The sequence below is a fragment of the Panthera uncia genome, chromosome A2, assembly GCF_023721935.1.
Source record: "Panthera uncia isolate 11264 chromosome A2, Puncia_PCG_1.0, whole genome shotgun sequence".
NCBI classification, from domain to species: Eukaryota; Metazoa; Chordata; class Mammalia; order Carnivora; family Felidae; genus Panthera; species Panthera uncia.
The window spans coordinates 141931937-141951072 of NC_064816.1; the positions used below are offsets into that span (position 1 = coordinate 141931937).

The 19136-nt window shown below is 37.7% G+C and overlaps 1 protein-coding gene across 1 annotated transcript in view; it reads left to right on the forward strand.

Annotated features, from left to right (window-relative positions):
• The window catches only part of MKLN1 (muskelin 1), a 180919-nt gene that overhangs the window by 34758 nt on the left and 127025 nt on the right, over nt 1–19136 (forward strand). The window contains exon 2 of the mRNA XM_049642999.1: nt 11918–11987. Within this exon, the coding sequence (XP_049498956.1) occupies nt 11918–11987 (70 nt within the window). The remainder of the gene's footprint in view (nt 1–11917; nt 11988–19136) is intronic.

Here is a 19136-nt window from a genome sequence, read left to right on the forward strand (position 1 = left end):
TACATGCTTTTTCTGTGTCTATTGAAATGATCATATGGTTTTTATCCTTTTTCTTATTGATGTGATATATCACATTGATTGATTTACGAACAATGAACCACCCTTGTATCCTGGGAATAAATCCCACTCAAACATGGTGAATGATTTTTTTTAATGTATTGTTAGGTTCAGTCTGCTAATATATTGTTGAGGATTTTTGCATCTATGTTTATCAGAGGTATTGGCCTGTAGTTCTCTTTTTTTGTGGTGTCTTTTTTTTTTTTTAATTTTTTTAACATTTTATTTTATTTTTTGAGAGAGAGTGAAAGAGAGAGAGAGAGCAAGCGTGCAAACGGGGGAGGAACAGAGAGAGAGGGAGGCACAGAATCCGAAGCAGGCTCCAGGCTCTGAGCTGTCAGCACAGAGCCTGACTCAGGGCTCAAGCCCACAAACGCGAGATTGAGACCTGAGCCAAAGTCAGATGCTCAACCGACTGAGCCACCCAGGCGCCCCTGTGGTGTCTGTCTGGTTTTGATAACAGGGTAATGCAGGCCTCATAGAATGAATTTGGAAGTTTTCTTTCCTCTTCTATCTTTTAGAGTAGTTTGAGAAGAATAGGTATTAACTCTTCTTAAAATGTTTGGTAGAATTCATTTGTGAAGTCATCTGGTCCTGGACTTTTGTTCGTTGGTAGTTTGTTGATTACTGATACAATTTCATTGCTGGTAATGTTCAAAGTTTCTATTTCTTTCTGATTCAGTTTTGGGAGGTTATATGTAGGAATTTATCCATTTCCTATAAATTGTCCAGTTTGTTGGCATACACTGTTTCATAACATTCCCTTATAGTCCTTTGTATCTCTGTAGTGTCAATTGTTATTTTTCCTCTTTCATTTCTGATTTTGTTTGAGTCCTTTCTCTTTCTCCCTCGTTTGTTTGTTTGTTTGTTTGTTTGTTTGTTTTGGGTGACTCTGGCTAGAGGTTTATGAATTTTGTTGATCTTTTCAAAGAATGAGCTCCTGGTTTCATTGATCTTTTTTATTGTGTTTGTTTCTATTTTATTTCTTCTCTAATTTTATCATTTCCTTCTTTCTACTGGTTTTGCATTTTTATTGGTGAGTCTTAATACTTCCCTGTTGTCTAGTCATAATATTTCTGACCTGTTGTAATTTTGACTTACTGCTTCATATTAAACTATAACTTTTTAAATATAAATTTTTAAAATTTGTGTTAGGTTGATAGGGAAAAATCTGGTATAAGATGGCTGACAGGACTGGTAGGGGAATTTCAGTCCCTGCCTGAAGACTCCCCTTCCGGGTTCTTCTTCCCACCCTGCTGCCCCTGGCACCAAATTACTACTAATGAGGAATGGAGAAGTAACAGACTATAAATTGTCCCCTCTGTTGATGCTCTGGGCTCAGACCTCTGGAGATTGATCTCCTCTGAGCCCACCAGTGTAAAATAAACCTCCTGCCTTCCAAGATCTCTGAGTGCCACTGGGTTCTTCTGCTGGGTGATCCAGACCAGTTTCTGTAACAAGGTCATGTTGAAGTAATAATTAGTGACATTTATCATTTTGGTGGCTGCGTATTTCTCATGTGTTTTTATTATCTGTTAGAGTAGTATTTGTTTCACGTTTAATATTTTCCCTAAAATATCTTATTGTAGGCTTTTTAGTTTTTAGCGTTTAAGTAAGTTTGGTTTTCCATTAGTTTTAGAAGAACTTCTGTAGGCAGAAGAGATGTGGTTTTTGAGCTTTGTGAAGTATTTTAAAAATTGGAGTTCGACCCCCACGTTGGGCTCTGTGCTGACAGCTCAGATCCTGGAGCCTGCTTCAGATTATGTGTCTCCCTCTCTCTCTGCCCCTTCCCTGCTCGGTGTTCTCTCTTTCTCTCTCTCTCTCAAAAAGAAAAAACATTAAAAAAATTTTTGGACTTTTGAGATGTACTGAGGTTTTTTGTTTTTTGTTTGTTTGTTTTTTACCTTTATAACTATGTTTTCTGGGTATTTTGCTTTCTGAAGAGTCACCTTTAAATGTATTTTGCTGTTGTGCTTTTTTAAGTCTGTGTGACTTAGATCTCTGCCCACGTAGAATATGACTCTGATCTTTCCTGGAGTTGACATTCTTTATTCTTTGTTTAATTTATTTTCTGTTCCTCACAGTTTCTTTTCACAGAGTGAGTCTCTGTTCTTCTACAAGTAAGAGCATGTTTGTGGGATAGTTCTGAAATCCTCTGAGGGTCTAGAATCACCATTTTTTTTTAATGTTCTCAGCCCCTTAGAGATTTCCTACCTTCTTTGCATTTACCTCATCTTAGAGCCTGTGAGAACATTATCTGACTTTATTCAGTTCTCAAATTTCCCTCGCCAGATTATTTCCTATTGCTAGAATTTTAAACTTGTTGATTGCTTTGTAAAGAATTGATTTTACTTTCATTTTTGGGTGGCTCCTTTAAATTAGAATAGTTAGCATTTTTTCAGAGGGTTTAAATGAACTCCCCTGCGGTATCTCAATTCCTTGTTTGTTTCTTAAAAAAAAAATTTTTTTTTAATGTTTATTTATTTTGAGAGCAAGAGAGAGAGAGGGAGGGAGACTTCCTCTGGGTGAGAGTGGGGGAGGGGCAGAGATAGAGGGGAGAGAATCCCAAGCAGGCTCTGCATTGACAGCTTAGAGCCCAGAGCCTGACTCGGGCCTCAAACTCACAAACCAGGCTCCAACTCACAAACGGTGAGATCATTACCTGAGCTGAAAAGAAAAGCACTTAACAGACTGAACCACCCAGGCACCCCATTGTTTCTTTTATAACACTTTTTATAGTCTATAATTATCTTGTTCACAACTCTACTTGTTTTCTATTGCTTCTCATTTGAACACTGGTATCACAAGTGGGAATCCTGTCTGCACCTGGGTGGCTCAGTTGATTAAGCATCTGATTCTTGGTTTTGGCTCAGGTTATGATCTCGTGACTTGTGAGTTTGAGCCCCACATTGGGCTCTGTGATGACAGTGCAGAGCCTGCTTGGGATTCTCTCTCTCCCTCTCTGTCTGCTCCTCCCTTGCTTGTTCCTGTGCTCTCTCTCAAAATAAATAAATAAAGTCGAAAATAATTTTTAGAAACAAGTGGGGATCCTGTCTTATATACCACTATATTCCTGGAGCCCAATGCAACGTCTGGCATATAGGACTCAGTAAATATTTGTTGAATTAAGTAACTTCAGCTTATAATAGGCCCCCTCCCTACCATGCTTCTGTGTGAAAATTGGGAAGTATTTGGAAAGGAGTCTAAACCTCTGTGATATGTACAAGTATAAGTAATTTTTGGAGAAGCTATTATTTTTATAGTATACTCTTTAACTTTCTATAGCTGTGGATATTCAAAATTGATTTAAGTTGATTTCTGTTTTTAAAATTTGAATTACTTTTTATTGTATAATTTTTTTCTAAGTTTTATGTTATTTCTATTTACTGTTTATTAAAAGATAGATATAATAGGGCTCCTGGGTGGCTCAGTCGGTTAAGCGCCCAACTTCTGCTCAGGTCACGATCTTGCTGTTTGTGAGTTCAAGCCCTGCGTAGGGCTCTGTGCTGAGCCTGGAGCCTGCTCCAGACAGATTCTGTCTCCCTCTCTCTCTGCTCCTACCTTACTTGCTTTCTCTCTGTCTCTCTCTCTCTCTCTCAAAAATAAACAAACATTAAAAAAAATTTTTTTTAAATACATAATAACATAATTAAAAAAAAATACACGGGTACCTTTTTGGCCACAGGTACCCATTCTTGTACCGTTATGCTGGTACCCCAGCAGTGTTCACACATAATGGAAACTATTTAATCACTGGGTTGTCTGTTGTTATTGACTGCTATGTAGGAAGAGGATTATACATGATACTTAGAGCAAGGATGTAAAAGGCTTTTCACAGAATTGTAGAATGTTAGCATGGCTTCGTGAGTGGTGTTTTGCAGAATTGTGCAATGCTGCCACTCTGATTAAAGCTGGAAGAAACTTAAGACCAAGGAATTCAGCCTTTCTCTTTGTACTTCAGATAAAGGAATTAAAACCCTGAGAGATGATGTGATGTGCTCAAGGTCACCCAACCAATTAGTGGCCACCTCTGTAATCTTTTGATTCCCAGTCAAAGTTTAAATCATCATTCAACAAAAAAGGGCACAGGTTTTAGTATGGTGTTTTTAAGCTACTAAAAGGAAAATATTCCAGACTTGAATCCTTAAATACTCTTCTGGACTGACTTCTTCACATCAAAGTATTTGAGTATCTAAAACTCTGAATTTAAAATCGACTGGATTTACCAATAAGTATTCTGAGCATCCATTAGCAGAAAAAAAATGTTAAATGCTCCATTTTTTTTGCCCAAGTGCTGCTTTTTATATTTAAAGTATTCTTAAGAGCAGTAATTTAAAAGGTATTGCTGGGTAGGCTTATGGTTTGAGCATGTTTAATCAAAAAAAGGTTTTTAATTTGCTGATTTGAACTCAAAATGTCCAATAAATTGTCTTCTCATGATGAATTTTAAGTTTGTTTCTGATGTTTAATTGATAGTGTATATTTAGTACATTTTAAAATATGCAAAATAGAGACATAACTTGGAAAAAGTTAAACTGTATTACATATTTCACTTGCCCATGTGTTTCACTATAAATTTTATAGTCCTTATTGAAGAATTTAATTACTCACAGCTTTGTCTTTGTATTCTGTGTCTGAAGGCTTAATGTGGCTCATTTTTATTGCCCTCAGTTTTCATTCTGCATTGGTAGGAATGAAAAATTACATTTTAATTTTAAAATGTACTTTGGGGCGCCTGGGTGGCTCCGTTGGTTAAGCATCTGCCTTTTGATTTCAGCTCAGGTCGTATCTCACAGTTCGTGAGTTTGAGCCCCGTGTTGGCTCTGCGCTGACAGCACAGAGCCTGCTTAGGATTCTCTCTCCCTCTCTCTCTGCCCCTCCCTCTCCTCACTGCCCCTCCCTCTCCTCACTGCCCCTCCCTCTCTCCTGCTCTCTTTCTTTCTCAAAATAAATGAATAAACATTTAAACAAATAAGTAAAATTAAATTAAAATGTATGTTTTAGAAACCCTGGTGAACATGGAAAGTCGTTTTAGTCCTCAGCCCATCTTCCTTATCAGTTCCTCTTGACCAGTTTTCGGTTATTATTTGCATTTTGTATTTTAAGTGTATTTTATTTTATTTTTTGAGAGAGCTAGTGAGCGTGAGCACAAGCAGCCGGGGGTGGAGGTGGGGGGGTGGCGCAGAGAGAGAGGGAGACACAGAATCCGAAGCAGGGTCCAGGCTCTGAGCTTTCAGCACACAGGCCAATGCGGGGCTGGAACTCATTAGAACCAAGAGATCATGACCTGAACCGAAGTCAGAGGCTTAATCGACTGAGCCACCCAGGAACCCCAAGTATGTTTTAGAATGGCAAATACTTAACCTTACTATATTAATCATTATTATTTGAATCCTATAGTTTCTATACTGAATTGTGTTTTCTATAACTTTTTTCTTTGCTTGTCATTTATTTTTCAGACAATAGTAAAACAATTTTTTTTTTGGTCTGCTGCAATCTTTTTTTTTTTTTTAACGTTTATTCAGTTTTGGGAGAGAGACAGAGCGCTAGCAGGGGAGGGGCAGAGAGACAGGGAACACAGAATCCAAAGCAGGCTCCAGGCTCTGAGCTGTCAGCACAGAGCCCGACGAGGGGCTCGAACTCACGAACCGTGAGATCATGACCTGAGCTGAAGTCAGACACTTAACTGACTGAGCCACCCATTCGTCCCTGTCTGCTGTATTCTTATCTCACTACTGACTGGCTTCTCCTTTCTGTTCTTTTTCTGTTCCTTTATTCTTATTCTGTATATCTTTTTGCTGTTTCAATGGTTCTGTTTACTTATACTTTTTTTTTTTTTTTTGTCTTATGCTTTTTCATCATTGGTCATTTGCCAGTCTAGAGTAACTGTCCTTTAGATAATTGTTAGAGAAAGTCACAGGTATAAAACATCACTGTCTAGGATTGCTCCTTCAGTAGAGGCTGTAGATGGGGTATTTCTCCTTTTAGAAACCGGAGGTTGTAAACTGCTATTGTGATTGACATGTTTAGCATTAGAGGTTAATGTCTCTTGCTCATTCCTCAGAATTAAAAGAAGGAAAAACTATTATATTATGCCAGTAGTAGTGGTGGATTTCAAAAGGTCTTTAGGAAGTACACCAGGAAGGATAATTAAATGAACATGTTTTATAGAATGCTTCCATAAGTGCCTCTGTTACTGTTGGTGAAGGACTGATGTTAATAGCTACCGCCTTGATCTCCTTTCTAATTTGCTTTGCAGGAGAGCGGAAATGGATTGAGGAAAGGAACATTCGGGAGGGAGAATTAAAAACAATCTACAGTTGACTTTAAGCTTTGGGAGATAACCTGTCACTTAAAAATTTTAAGAGCCAACAAGCCCTTAGTATTTGCTTCTGCATCTCCTATGTCTTTAATAAGAAAGAAAGATTGACCCCGACTTGATTATCTGATCTTACCAGTTATCTGAGTTTGCCAGAAATACGGAAAGTTTGTCAAGATCTCAACTGTCATATTTTTACAATAATGATTTTTACTGTTTATATAAATAATGTTAAAATCCCTTAATAGTACTTATGTTCCATTTTAGGCTTATTGTATCTGTGCTTGCTTTATATAACTTGATACAAATTTATGTCATATCATGCTTGTTCATTGAATTGTATACAAATATATAACTAATAGGTTTTTGTTAACAATGATAGAATCATACATGCTTCTTTGTATCTTACATTGCAGAAATTTCTCCCCACTTAGCTGACATAGAACTGAAATATTCTTAAAAAAATTTTTTTTAATGTTTATTTATTTTTGAGAGAGGGAGAGAGAGAGTGTGAGTGAGGGAGGGACAGAGAGAGGGAGACACAGAATCTGAAGCAGGCTCCAGGTCAGCACAGAGCCCCAGGGGGCTTGAACCCGTGAACTGTGAGATCATGCCCTGAGCTGATGTTGGATGCTTAACCGACTGAGCCACCCAGGCACTCCTGAAATATTCTTTAATATTCTATGGTTTGTATGTCCTGTAATTTATTTTCTCTGGTATAACGTATAATGTTCCATGGTTTATATGTTCTATAATTTATTTTCTCTGATACTGTAAAAATGCTGCATTAAACAGACTCATATATACAAGTCTGTATACATATGTCCTTATGTACTGATGATTTTATTTTTATGGGATAGATTCTGAAATGAGAGTGCTAAGGAAAAGAATATGAACATTGAAAGTTTTAATAGATGTTGCATATTAACTTTCCATAAAGCCTGGGGTAATGGACATGTCTACCTTTTTCTACCTGATTTCCTGATAGTAGGGATCTAATTTAATCAATTCAATGGATGAAAAAAAATATCTTATGTTAATTTTTGTTGCTGTTTATTGGTTATTTTAATGATTTTAGTATCATTTATTCTGCTTTTCCTTTGTGTTTGTCTTATCAATGTGAAATAATATTTTTCATATTTTAGATATAAATACCTTATTACTCCTATGGGTTGCAAACATTTTTTTCTATTGTTTGTTTCTGGGTTTTCTTTATGGTGTTTTAAAAGTTTTTTTTCATAATCAAATAGTTATTTTTTTTCACACCTTCTGGTTTCTTGGCAAAAAGATCTAACACTTTTGGTTGCATATATTGGCCCCTAAGTACTTTTCCTAAGATTTTTGTATATGTATGTATGTATGTTAAAATTGTTAACTGACATCAATTTTGTATTAGTTAGGAGTTAACTTATTTTCTCCCAGTTGCGTAAGCATCATTTAACTATGAACTACCATTTCCCAATGAAATAAAATACCGCCTTTATCAAATATTAAATTCTATTATACACAGGGCTCAATTTCTGGGTTTTTGTTTCTCTGAGATAAGTCTGTTTCTATACCATGCCCTACTGTTTTTAATTCTAGGGATTTGAAGTGTTTTTAAAAGCTTATAACATGACTTCCTCTCACTATTCTTTCTTAAAAGATTTCTTGGCTCTCTTTTTGCATTTATTCTTCTATGCAAGCTTTCTATGCAAGCTTTCTTGTGTTGTGTGCTCTTTGGGTAAAGCTTCTCATACCTCAGATAGCGGGTAGACCAGCAGTCTTTTTGTATGTTGTTAGTTCTCTGTGGGTTACCAGGAGACATCTCTCAGTATCTGGATATCCTCAGCTAAGAGGATTCTCAAGTTTAGTGGTAAAGGGAACCCAATCGGTTAGCTCTCCTGAAGCTCTTTGTGAGCCAGGGAGACAAGCAGATCTTCCCAGAAATGCTCATGCAGTTGATGCCTTTCTATTGGGGAGAGAGATGTCCATGGGTCTTTTGATATTCCTATGGCCAACCTTTCGTTATGGTTCTTAAAGTTCTTATTCTGGCCTCTGTCACCTGCTGCGCACAGGCAGGAGAGGTACTTAGTAGTTGACCCAATGTTGTGACTGGAGATTATCAGGAATATATTCAAGCCTCCATCTTTCCAAACCACCTCAGGCTAACCTCACTTTATTTCTGACTTGTATTTTATTTGTCATTTATTTATTTTTAAAAATTTTAAAGTATTCTCTACACCCAAAGTGGGGCTCAAACTCACAATCCTGAGATCAAGAGCTGCATGCTCCACCAATGGAGCCAGCCAGTTGCCCCATTTAGCATTCATTATGACTTAGTATAAGCTTTAAGTTGCAGGTAGTAAGTATGATTAATATATTTTATGCTTTGATGGTTCTATTTTAATTTTTCTTTGTAGTGCTACTTATTTATCTGTTCATATCATTATCAAATATTTATTAAGCACTTTGTATGTAGCAGCATTTAGCCTTGGAGTGAGGCATATGAGGGTGAATACACCTAGTCCCTATCTTCTCAGCAGCATTTTATGTAGTTTTTCACTTCTTTACTTAAAATATTTTCATTTGGCATCCACACTTTTCTGAGTTTCTGTTTTCTTCACCTTTGTCCCTTTTTAGTTTCCTTTGCTTGACCTTTCTCATCTAGACCCCCAAAATGATGGACCTCCATAGCTTAATGAGTCCTTTGGCTTCTCTAGCTCCATTTCAGGCCTTAGACCTAAGGCCATTCAGTATCATGGCTTTAAATATTTTAGCTGTGATGTACTGATGTCCCTAAAGATACATGTATTTTCCCCTGAGTTTTAGCCTCAGATACCCAACTGCTGAATCTCCAAAACACTATTTAATAGGCATTTCAAAATTCACAAGACCACAACATATTGCAACTGTTTGGCCTCTTTGACTTTGCATTTAGTGGTCCATCTGCTCGTCTTTGAGTTATGACTGGTTAAACTCCCTCATGTCGTTCATTAACGTGAATGATTTTTTTGTGGTCCCATTTTATTATAGTTCTACTATGTTCAGTTTTCTTGCATGCTTTATAACATTCATGTCAGTGATTTTTTTTTTAATCCTGGTTTTTTAGCTTTAACTTTTCACTGCAATACAATTTTTTTTGTGTAGGGTTATCTTCATTTTGTGTTTTATCATTCATTCTTTTAAAAAAAACCTTTTTTTATTATGAAAGTACTATGTGTTAATTTTAGAAAGCTTGAATAGTACAGAAAACGGGAAAAGTCCATGTAATCTCATCACTGAAAGTGACACAATTCAGTATATGTTCTTTAACTTATCTCTCCATGTATGAATATTATTACTTAAATACTTGATTTGTCATGTATATATATACACACACTATAAACTACTTTTTCTCTTCACTTACTGTGTAGTGAACATTTTCCAGTGACATTAAAGTTAGCCTGTAGATCATGAGTACATGGTATTCTGTAACACAGTTATGTCATAATTTGTGTAATTAATTCCTTATTGTTACATGATTAGGTTGCTTACAGTTTGCTATTATAAACTGTGCTGTGATGAATGTGGATGATTTATATCCCCTGGATTATTTTTTTGGTTAAGTTCCAAGAAGTGGAATAATTCTCAAGCTGTGGAGTATAATAATTAAGAGCATTGACTTTGGAGTCAGTTGGCCTTGGATTCAAATCCTTACTTAGGTGTTTGTATATTTAGGCAAATTAGTTTATCTCTCTGAGTTTCCTAATCTGTACCTTGAAGATAAATAAGTATTTATGTTTATGTTTATACTTACTACTTTTGAAGCACCTGGCTGGCTCAGTTGGAAGAGCATGTGACTCTTGATCTTAGGGTCATGAGTTCGAACCCTGCATTGGCTGTAGAGATTACTAAGAAAAAATAAATAAACTATCATTACTGTTAGTTATCATGTCTCTTTACTTGCCTCTGGTCTGTGACAAGTTTTCATTCTTTCCTTGTTTTTCATTATATTTAGGGTTTTGAGGAGTATTAGTTACATATTTTGTTGAATGTTCTTCAATTTGAGTTTGTTGGATGATTAGAGTGGGATTATATTAGTATGGACTCATGGATATTTATTATATTCTTTGGTTATAATCCAGTACTACACTATTTATTTTGTTATTTAAATTATTTCAGCTTTGGCCATTCATTCTTTCATTCTTTTATTTTGGTTTCTCTGTGTCTTTTTGATATGTCTCCATCCTTTATTTTTTAATTTTTTTGAGTGCTACAGGATGCTCCAGGTTTATCTTTTGAACCCTGTTCCAATCCTAGAACCAGCCATTTCCCCTAGAATCCCTATTTTCTTTTATTGGGGTATATTATGTAGAAACCAAGCTCTGGGTGCTGTGAGTGCTCATTGCTACTGGGGTGTCACTAATTCTAGTCCCTTTTAATAAACAGAGTTAGGAAAAACTGTGGTGTGTGTGCATACATGCACATATATATTTATAATTACTTTTATATTTATCTGTGTCCATATTAAACTAAACATGAGTTCACAGTGATTGATGTCTCTGGCTCTGATCCAGTACCTCAGGGTTCATTCTAACCATCCTCCCTTTGCTTTTCTGTAACTTTCCACTCCAAAGTGAGAAGCTTGGCTCCCACTATCTGCCATCCATTTACTTATTTATTCAACCCCAGTATACATTACATGTAAACTATTTCAGAATTAACCCATATATCTTAGAAAACAACTTTATAAAATAAAGTACAGTTTTTATATATGGTTCCATTTGTCTTTAGCCTTATAGTTTCAGGTGAAGGCACCATCTTCTAAAGTTACTTACATCAGTTCCTTTTTTTCACCCAGAGTTCTGATTCAGATGCTGTACTTTAAAGACCTCTTAATCTAAAGATTGATTGTATGTATATACATATGCATATATGATGTTAATATATGTATTATATATATAACATATAACAATATAATTGTGTAATATAGTGATATATATGATGTGTATATATGGTAATTTATTTATTCTTAGGTATTTTGTTTTTTCACCTTAAATGTATGTACTGTTCACTTTGTCACTTGGTATGAAGCAGAAGTATATTTTTTCTTGCTTTTTTCTCCATTGTTTGAAATGCTACCTTTATCATATTTTCAAAATCTTATATATACTAGAGCTTTTCTGTTCCTTATTCTGTTTTATTTTCTCTTTCTGTTCAAGCTCCAAACATTATATACCTATGGTAATTTCAGCCTCTGGTAGATTATTCCTCTTTTTGCATATTCATATTCACTTGTAATTTTTTTTTTTAAGTTTATTTAGTTATTTTGAGAGAGAGAGAGAGAGAGAGAGAGAGAGAGCGAGCAGAGAGGGGCAGAGAGAGAGAGGGAGAGAGAGTGAATCCCAAGCAGGCTCTGTCCTATCAGCTGAGAGCCTGACACAGGGCTCAAACTCATAAACTATGAGATCATGACCTGAGCCAAAATCAAGATTCGGACACTTAACTGACTGAGCCATCCACACATCCCCCATATTCACTTATAATTTTAATTATTTGCTATAATTTTCTTTATTTCAGGAACATTTTAGTGGATAAACCAAATGACCAATCTTCAAGGTGGTCCTCAGAGAGCAACTATCCTCCCCAGGTAAGATGAAGCTCCTGATACCATTTAGAAGTCAAAATTTAAATAGGCATTTAATTGACATCAATTATCTGGAATCCATTAATAATTTCTTCACTCTTTGAAAATGTGAGGTAGATTTTTATTTTTTATTTTTTATTTTTTTTAGTTTTGAAAGAATTTTTATTTCATAGACAAATGCAGTGTGGAATTTGATCAAACATAGGCTTACTTGTGTCTCCTGGAGCATTTAAAATCTAATATGTGTTTTTTCCAGATAACTAATGATGCAAAATTAAGTTTCTTGATACCTTTTGAGGAAAACGTTAATGAAAAGAACTGGCTTAGGTGCTGTTACTATTTTGAGCAGTAACTGATCTCAGTGCTGATCTGAGACGACGTTGTGACTTCTATTGTATTCAAACTCAAGTCGGTCTGTAAATGTTAAAGGAAATGTTAGTAAATTGGACTTTGACTCAATGACTGCCTTTTAGGGAAAATAAACTTAATATAGTTTGTTATTTTACTAAAGTGGTATATTTAGATGATACCAAGACCATGAACTAAATTCTTTCCTTGAAAAGTGCTGTCTGAGGTCATATGAATTTAAAAAGTCATTCTTTCGGTTATATTCTTTAAGCATTAACATATAATATGTCCATATCCTGGAGGAAATTAATGCTCTGATAGGAAAGCAGATGGGTAAGTAAATTCCAGTGTAATTTCTAGTGTAATTTTTGGAAACCTAATGTTTATACTTATTTTTCCTTTTATATATATTTTTAACTGCATATCTTTTGGATCACCTGGTGCTTAAATGTTTAATTGCAAAATACACGTCCAAAGAATATATATTCATAGTTTTTATATATAGTATAAAGAATAATAAAACAAGTATCTGTTCATCAACTGTCTTTACAAAACAACCACAACCTGTTGAAGCTTCTTGTGAGTCCTGTCTTATATTTTTCTCCAACTTCTAGTAACTGTTATTTCATGCTTCGTTAAGCATTTTCTCACAGGATCATACATGTGTATGTTTATACATATCCTATATTGGGGCGCTTGGGTGGCTCAATCAGCTAAGTGTCTGACTCTTGATTTCGGGTCAGGTCACGATCTCACAATCATATGATGGAGCCCTGCTTTGCGCTCTGCACTAGGCATGGAGCCTGCTGAAGATTCTCTTTCTCCCTCTCCCTCGGCCCCCTCCCCAGCTTGTATGCGCACACACATGCTCTCTCAAAAAACAAACAAAAAACAACATATAAATGTCCTTTTATCTGACTTTGATTTTATATAAATATAATATAAATTGAATCGTTATAAATATTGATCTGCTTTTCTTTTGCTTTGTTATTTATTTATATATTTATTAGTTGCTGAGTATAATTGTAGTTTCTTAATTTTCACTACTGTGTAGTATTCCAGTGTAGTATAAATATGCCTAAATGTACTTATCCATTTTGCAATTGATAGGCTTTTCAGTTTTTTATAGTTGTTTGCTATTATGAATAGGCTGCTTAGGAACATTTTTGTATGTTGTCTCCTGGTACACATGTATAAGATTTTCTTTATGTTGTGTACCTTGGAGCACAATTGATGGATCGTATGTTCAAAAAGGCTGTATAAATTATATATTCGCTGACAGTATATGAAAGATGCTGTAGGGGCGCCTGGGTGGCTCAGTCGCTTAAGCGTCCGACTTCAGCTCAGGTCACGATCTCACAGTCTGTGAGTTCGAGCCCTGCATCGGGCTCTGTGCTGACAGCTCAGAGCCTGGAGCCTGCTTCAGATTCTGTGTCTCGCTCTCTCTCTGCCCCTTCCCCGCTCATGCTCTGTCTCTCTCTGTCTCAAAAATAAATTAAAAAACATTAAAAAAAAAAATTAAAAAAAAAGAAAAATGCTGTACATTGCAGTCTCCATGTCACTTCTATATGGCTGATTTTTAGACTTTGCCAGTCTGTTAGATCTTTCATTATAACTCACTGTGGCATGGGGCGCCTGGGTGGCTCAGTCGGTTGAGCATCCGACTTCGGCTCAGGTCATGATCTCGCGGTCCGTGAGTTCGAGCCCCGCATCGGGCTCTGGGCTGACAGCTCAGAGCCTGGAGCCTGTTTCAGATTCTGTGTCTCCCTCTCTCTCTGACCCTCCCCCGTTCATGCTCTGTCTCTCTCTGTCTCAAAAATAAATAAAAAAAAACATTAAAAAAAATTAAAAAAAAATAACTCACTGTGGCTTTAATTTGCATTTTCCTGTTTACATTCAGACCTTCTTGCATTTGTTTGTGGGGTTATATTGTATGTTATTGGTACACACCCCCTCCTGTTCACACTGAGGTTGAATACATTGTGTTTTCAATCATGTTTTTCTTATTCATCTTTTCATCTTACTTGAGCCCTCAAATTTGGTGTGTTTCTGTTTTTATTCAGTTGTTTTTATGTCTTACTAATGAATGTAATCTTTTTCATTATTACTGAAATGGTGGTAACCTCTTTACTGTGAAATTTCTTTTATTTGTTATGGAACAGTATTTTGAAGGCAGTATTACTTGATGTCTTTTTACTTTTTCATTTGCTTATTTATTCAAAAATTATTTAGTCAGCACCCATGGGGTGCCAAACTTTATAGCAGTGAATTAACTATTGTCTTTCCTCTTAATGAGACAAGAAATACCCTGAATCAATTAATATTCAATGTGGTAAGTCTGAGAGTAGAAGTTACTTAAAATTTTTGTGATTTAAAAGAGACTAACTTGGGATGCCTGGGTGGCTCAGTCAGTTAAGCGTCTGACTCTTGATCTCAGCTGCGGTCTTGATCTCAGGGTTGTGAGTTCAAGCCCCATGTTGGGCTCCACGCTGGATGTAGAGCCTACTTTAAAAAATAAGTAAATAAAAATAAAAGAGACTAACTTATCATGGAAATGGGTAACATGAATCTGTTTTCCCTCATTGTAATTACACATCAGATATAACTGGGGTTCCATGTAGCCAATCTCAAAGAACAGCAGTCTTGTCAGAAAAAATATAATTGAAAGTAATTTCCGATTTTACTTAGTTTTGTGTGAAACTGCCATATGGGATAGAATGGATATAGTTTTAAGGGATAGATATGTAGCAAGTAGTCTTGTACTCCTAGTGGATGTGAGCTAGGTCAATAATACTAATTCCAACGCTTATTCTTTTTTCTTTTTCTTTTTCTTCTTCTTTTTCTTTTTCTTTCTTTTTTTTTTACTCAAACCATATTCTGAAAATTACTAAAAGGGCTGAGTTTTTAAATTTTTTTAAATGTTTATTTATTGGTGGGGGGAGAGGGAGGGGAAGGGTCAGGGAGAGAGGGAGACACAGAATCTGAAGCAGGCTCCAGGCTCTGAGCTGTCAGCAGAACTACAAGATCATGACTTGAGCTGAAGTCAGATGCTTAACTGACTGAGTCACCTAGGCGCCCCTAAAAGGGCTGAATTTTTAAAAGATGCACACATACATAAAGTTTATGAAAGCTGGGACCCTAAATTGATGAATTCTCAGAATAATTAAACAAAAGAAATCTCCACCTCTGGGGGACTGTGGGAAGAGTTACATTGGTACTGAGTAGAGGAGGAGAAAATGAAGAAAACCTGGATGATCCTGGATGAACCTGGTGATCCTGGATGTATAGTGCTCTTAAGGTTCTCAATAAAAGCAAGTGCAGATCCTCTCTGGAGATAGTTACCTTTCCCAAATCTTCAGGTAGTCTCCGTAGATCATTATTCAAGGAAAGTAAGCAGTGCACACGCAAAGATAACCAAATGTACCAGGAAACAAGGTGCCTTTAGTAAGAACTAGGAAGAAATGATAGAGCAACCTTCAAAAACATTAGGTATAAGAAGTAAAAGTACTAAAAGATACTGCAATTAAAATAACATACCATATTTAAAGAAATAAAAGGTATTTGTAAGGAATAGGAAACTTTAAAAAGTGATATAACAGATTTGAAAAACAACCAAATAAAACTTCTTCAAATGAAAAATTTAATGAGAAAAATTAATTTTAACCAACTGTCCTACTAAGGAGGATGAAATAAGAAAAAAGATTTTTTTTGAAGGTGCAGTGTATTGGTAACAAGGAAGTAAAGAGTGATGGGGCCAAGATGAGGAAGATACAGGAACCCAAATAGGAGACCTACTTTGGGGCCACTTTTCCACTGGGTATCTATTGACCCCTAAAAAAGTGGTTAAGATCCTGAAAAGCTGAACAGCACTTCTGACAAACTCTTGAGGCCAGGAAGATAAAGATCAGAAATCAGAGCCTGGAATGTGATAGATTCCCTTCTCTTATTTAGGATCCTGAAGCTATGTTAGAGGAGTAAGGGTGAACCAAAGATACTCTCACCCTCACAGGGAAGCCCAGTTTCATATTATCTTAGTCCTTCAAATTTGATGAAAATAATCAAGAGGTGGTAGTGTCCCTAGTCATAGACCTGCAGCAGATATACCTCTTCTAGAGGAGGTTAATATCCTTGGCATCCAGTTATTTTTAGTTTTCCATATTTGATATCTACCAAAAATACGAGTTTACAGATAATAGAATTTTAGATACAGGTTTTAAAATAAAACCCTTAGGGGCACCTGGGTGGCTCACTCGGTTAAGCGTCCAACTTTGGCTCAGGTCACGATCTCACGGTTCGCGGGTTCGGCCCCCCCATCGGGCTCTGTGCTGACAGCTCAGAGCCTGGAGCCTGTTTCGGATTCTGTGTCTCCCTCTCCCTCTGTTCCTTCCCTGCTCACACTCTGTCTCTGTCTCTCAAAAATAAATAAACGTTAAAAAAAAAATTTAAATAAGTGCCCTTAGTGTCTTAAAGGAAAAAAAAGATGAAAATCAATAATGAAAATTTTGAGGAGTTTAGGAAGATGGCGGTGTAGGAGGACGCTGGGCTCACCGCGCGTCCTGCTGATCACTTAGATTCCACCTACACCTGCCTAAATAACCCAGAAAACTGCCAGAAGACTAGCAGAACGGAGTCTCCGGAGCCAAGTGCAGACGAGAGGCCCACGGAAGAGGGTAGGAAGGGCGGCGAGGTGGTGTGCGCTCCACGGACTGGTGGGAGGGAGCCGGGGCAGAGGGGTGGGCCGCCGGCCAAGCAGAGCCCCCGAGTCTGGCTTGCAAAAGCGGAGGGGCCCGACGGAGTGTGTTCTGACAGCAAGCGGGACTTGACATCTGGAAGGTTATAAGCTAACAGCTCTGCTCAGAGAACCGGAGAGCTGGAGGACAACAGGAGGGAGAATTGTTGAGCCCCGGACGACAGAGCTCAGCTTGGTGGGGAACAAAGGCGCTTGCCAGCGCCATCTCCCTCTCCCATCCACCAGCCAAAATCCCAAAGGGAACCAGTTCCTGCCAGGGAACTTGCTTGCACCACGCAAACACCCAACACTGTGCTTCTGCGGATCCACACCTCTGGTGGGTCTGACTCCTTCCCGGGGAGGAGGAAGCAGGGCCCCTCCCGAAGCGGATCTCCGAAGGAAAAGTGAGCTGAGCCTGCCCCTCCCGCCCTCGTGCACCTTGCCGATCCACCCCAGCTAATACGCCAGATCCCCAGCACCACAAGCCTGGAAGTGTGCAAGTAGCCCAGACGGGCCACACCACCCCACAGTGAATCCCGCCCCTAGGAGAGGGGAAGAGAAGGCACACACCAGTCTGACTGTGGCTCCAGCGGTGGGCTGGGGGCAGACATCAGGTCTGACTGCGGCCCCGCCCACCAATGCAAGTTATTCAAGACAGCACAGGGGAAGTGCCCCGCAGTCCTGCACCACTCCAGAGACTATCCAAAATGACGAAATGGAAGAATTCCCCTCAAAAAAAACGTCTAGGAAATAACAACAGCTAACAAACTGATCAAAAACAATTTAAACAGTATAACAGAAAGTGAATTTAGAATAATAGCCATAAAATTAATCGCTGGGCTTGAAAACAGTATAGAGGACAGCAGAGAATCTATTGCTACAGAGATCAAGGGACTAAGGAACAGCCAGGAGGAGCTAAAAAATGCTATCAGTGAGCTGCAAAATAAAATGGAGACAACCACGGCTCGGATTGAAGAGGCAGAGGAGAGAATAGGTGAACTAGAGGATAAAATTATGGAAAAAGAAGAAGCTGAGAAAAAGATAAAAAAATCCAGGAGTATGAGGGGAAAATTAGAGAACTAAGTGATGCACTAAAGAGAAATAATGTACACATAATTGGTATCCCAGAGGAGGAAGAGAGAGGGAAAGGTGCTGAAGGTGTACTTGAAGAAATAATAGCTGAGAACTTCCCTGATCTGGGGAAGGAAAAAGGCATTGAAATCCAAGAGGCACAGAGAACTCCCTTCAGATGTAACTTGAATCGATCTTCTGCACGACATATCATAGTGAAACTGGCAAAATACAAGGATAAAGAGAAAATTCTCAAAGCAGCTAGAGATAAACGTGCTCTAACATATAACGGGAGACTCGTGACTGATCTCTCTACTGAAACTTGGCAGGCCAGAAAGGAATGGCAGGAGATCTTCAATGTGATGAACAGAAAAAAAAATATGCAGCTGAGAATCCTTTATCAAGCAAGTCTGTCATTTAAAATAGAAGGAGAGATAAAGGGCTTCCCAAACAAAAACTGAAGGAATTCGTCGCCACTAAACCAGCCCTACAAGAGATCCTAAGGGGGATCCTGTGAGACAAAGTACCAGAGACATCGCTACAAGCATGAAACCTACAGACATCACAATGACTCTAAACCCATATCTTTCTATAATAACACTGAATGTAAATGGACTAAATGCACCAACCAAAAGACATAGGGTATCAGAATGGATGAAAAAACAAGACCCATCTATTTGCTGTCTACAAGAGACTCATTTTAGACCTGAGGACACCTTCAGATTCAGAGTGAGGGGATGGAGAGCTATTTATCATGCCACTGGAAGTCAAAAGAAAGCTGGAGTAGCCATACTTATATCAGACAAACTAGACTTTAAATTAAAGGCTATAACAAGAGATGAAGAAGGGGGGGCGCCTGGGTGGTGCAGTCGGTTAAGCGTCCGGCTTCAACCAGGTCACGATCTCGCGGTCCGTGAGTTTGAGCCCCGCATCAGGCTCTGGGCTGATGGCTCGGAGCCTGGAGCCTGTTTCCGATTCTGTGTCTCCCTCTCTCTCTGCCCCTC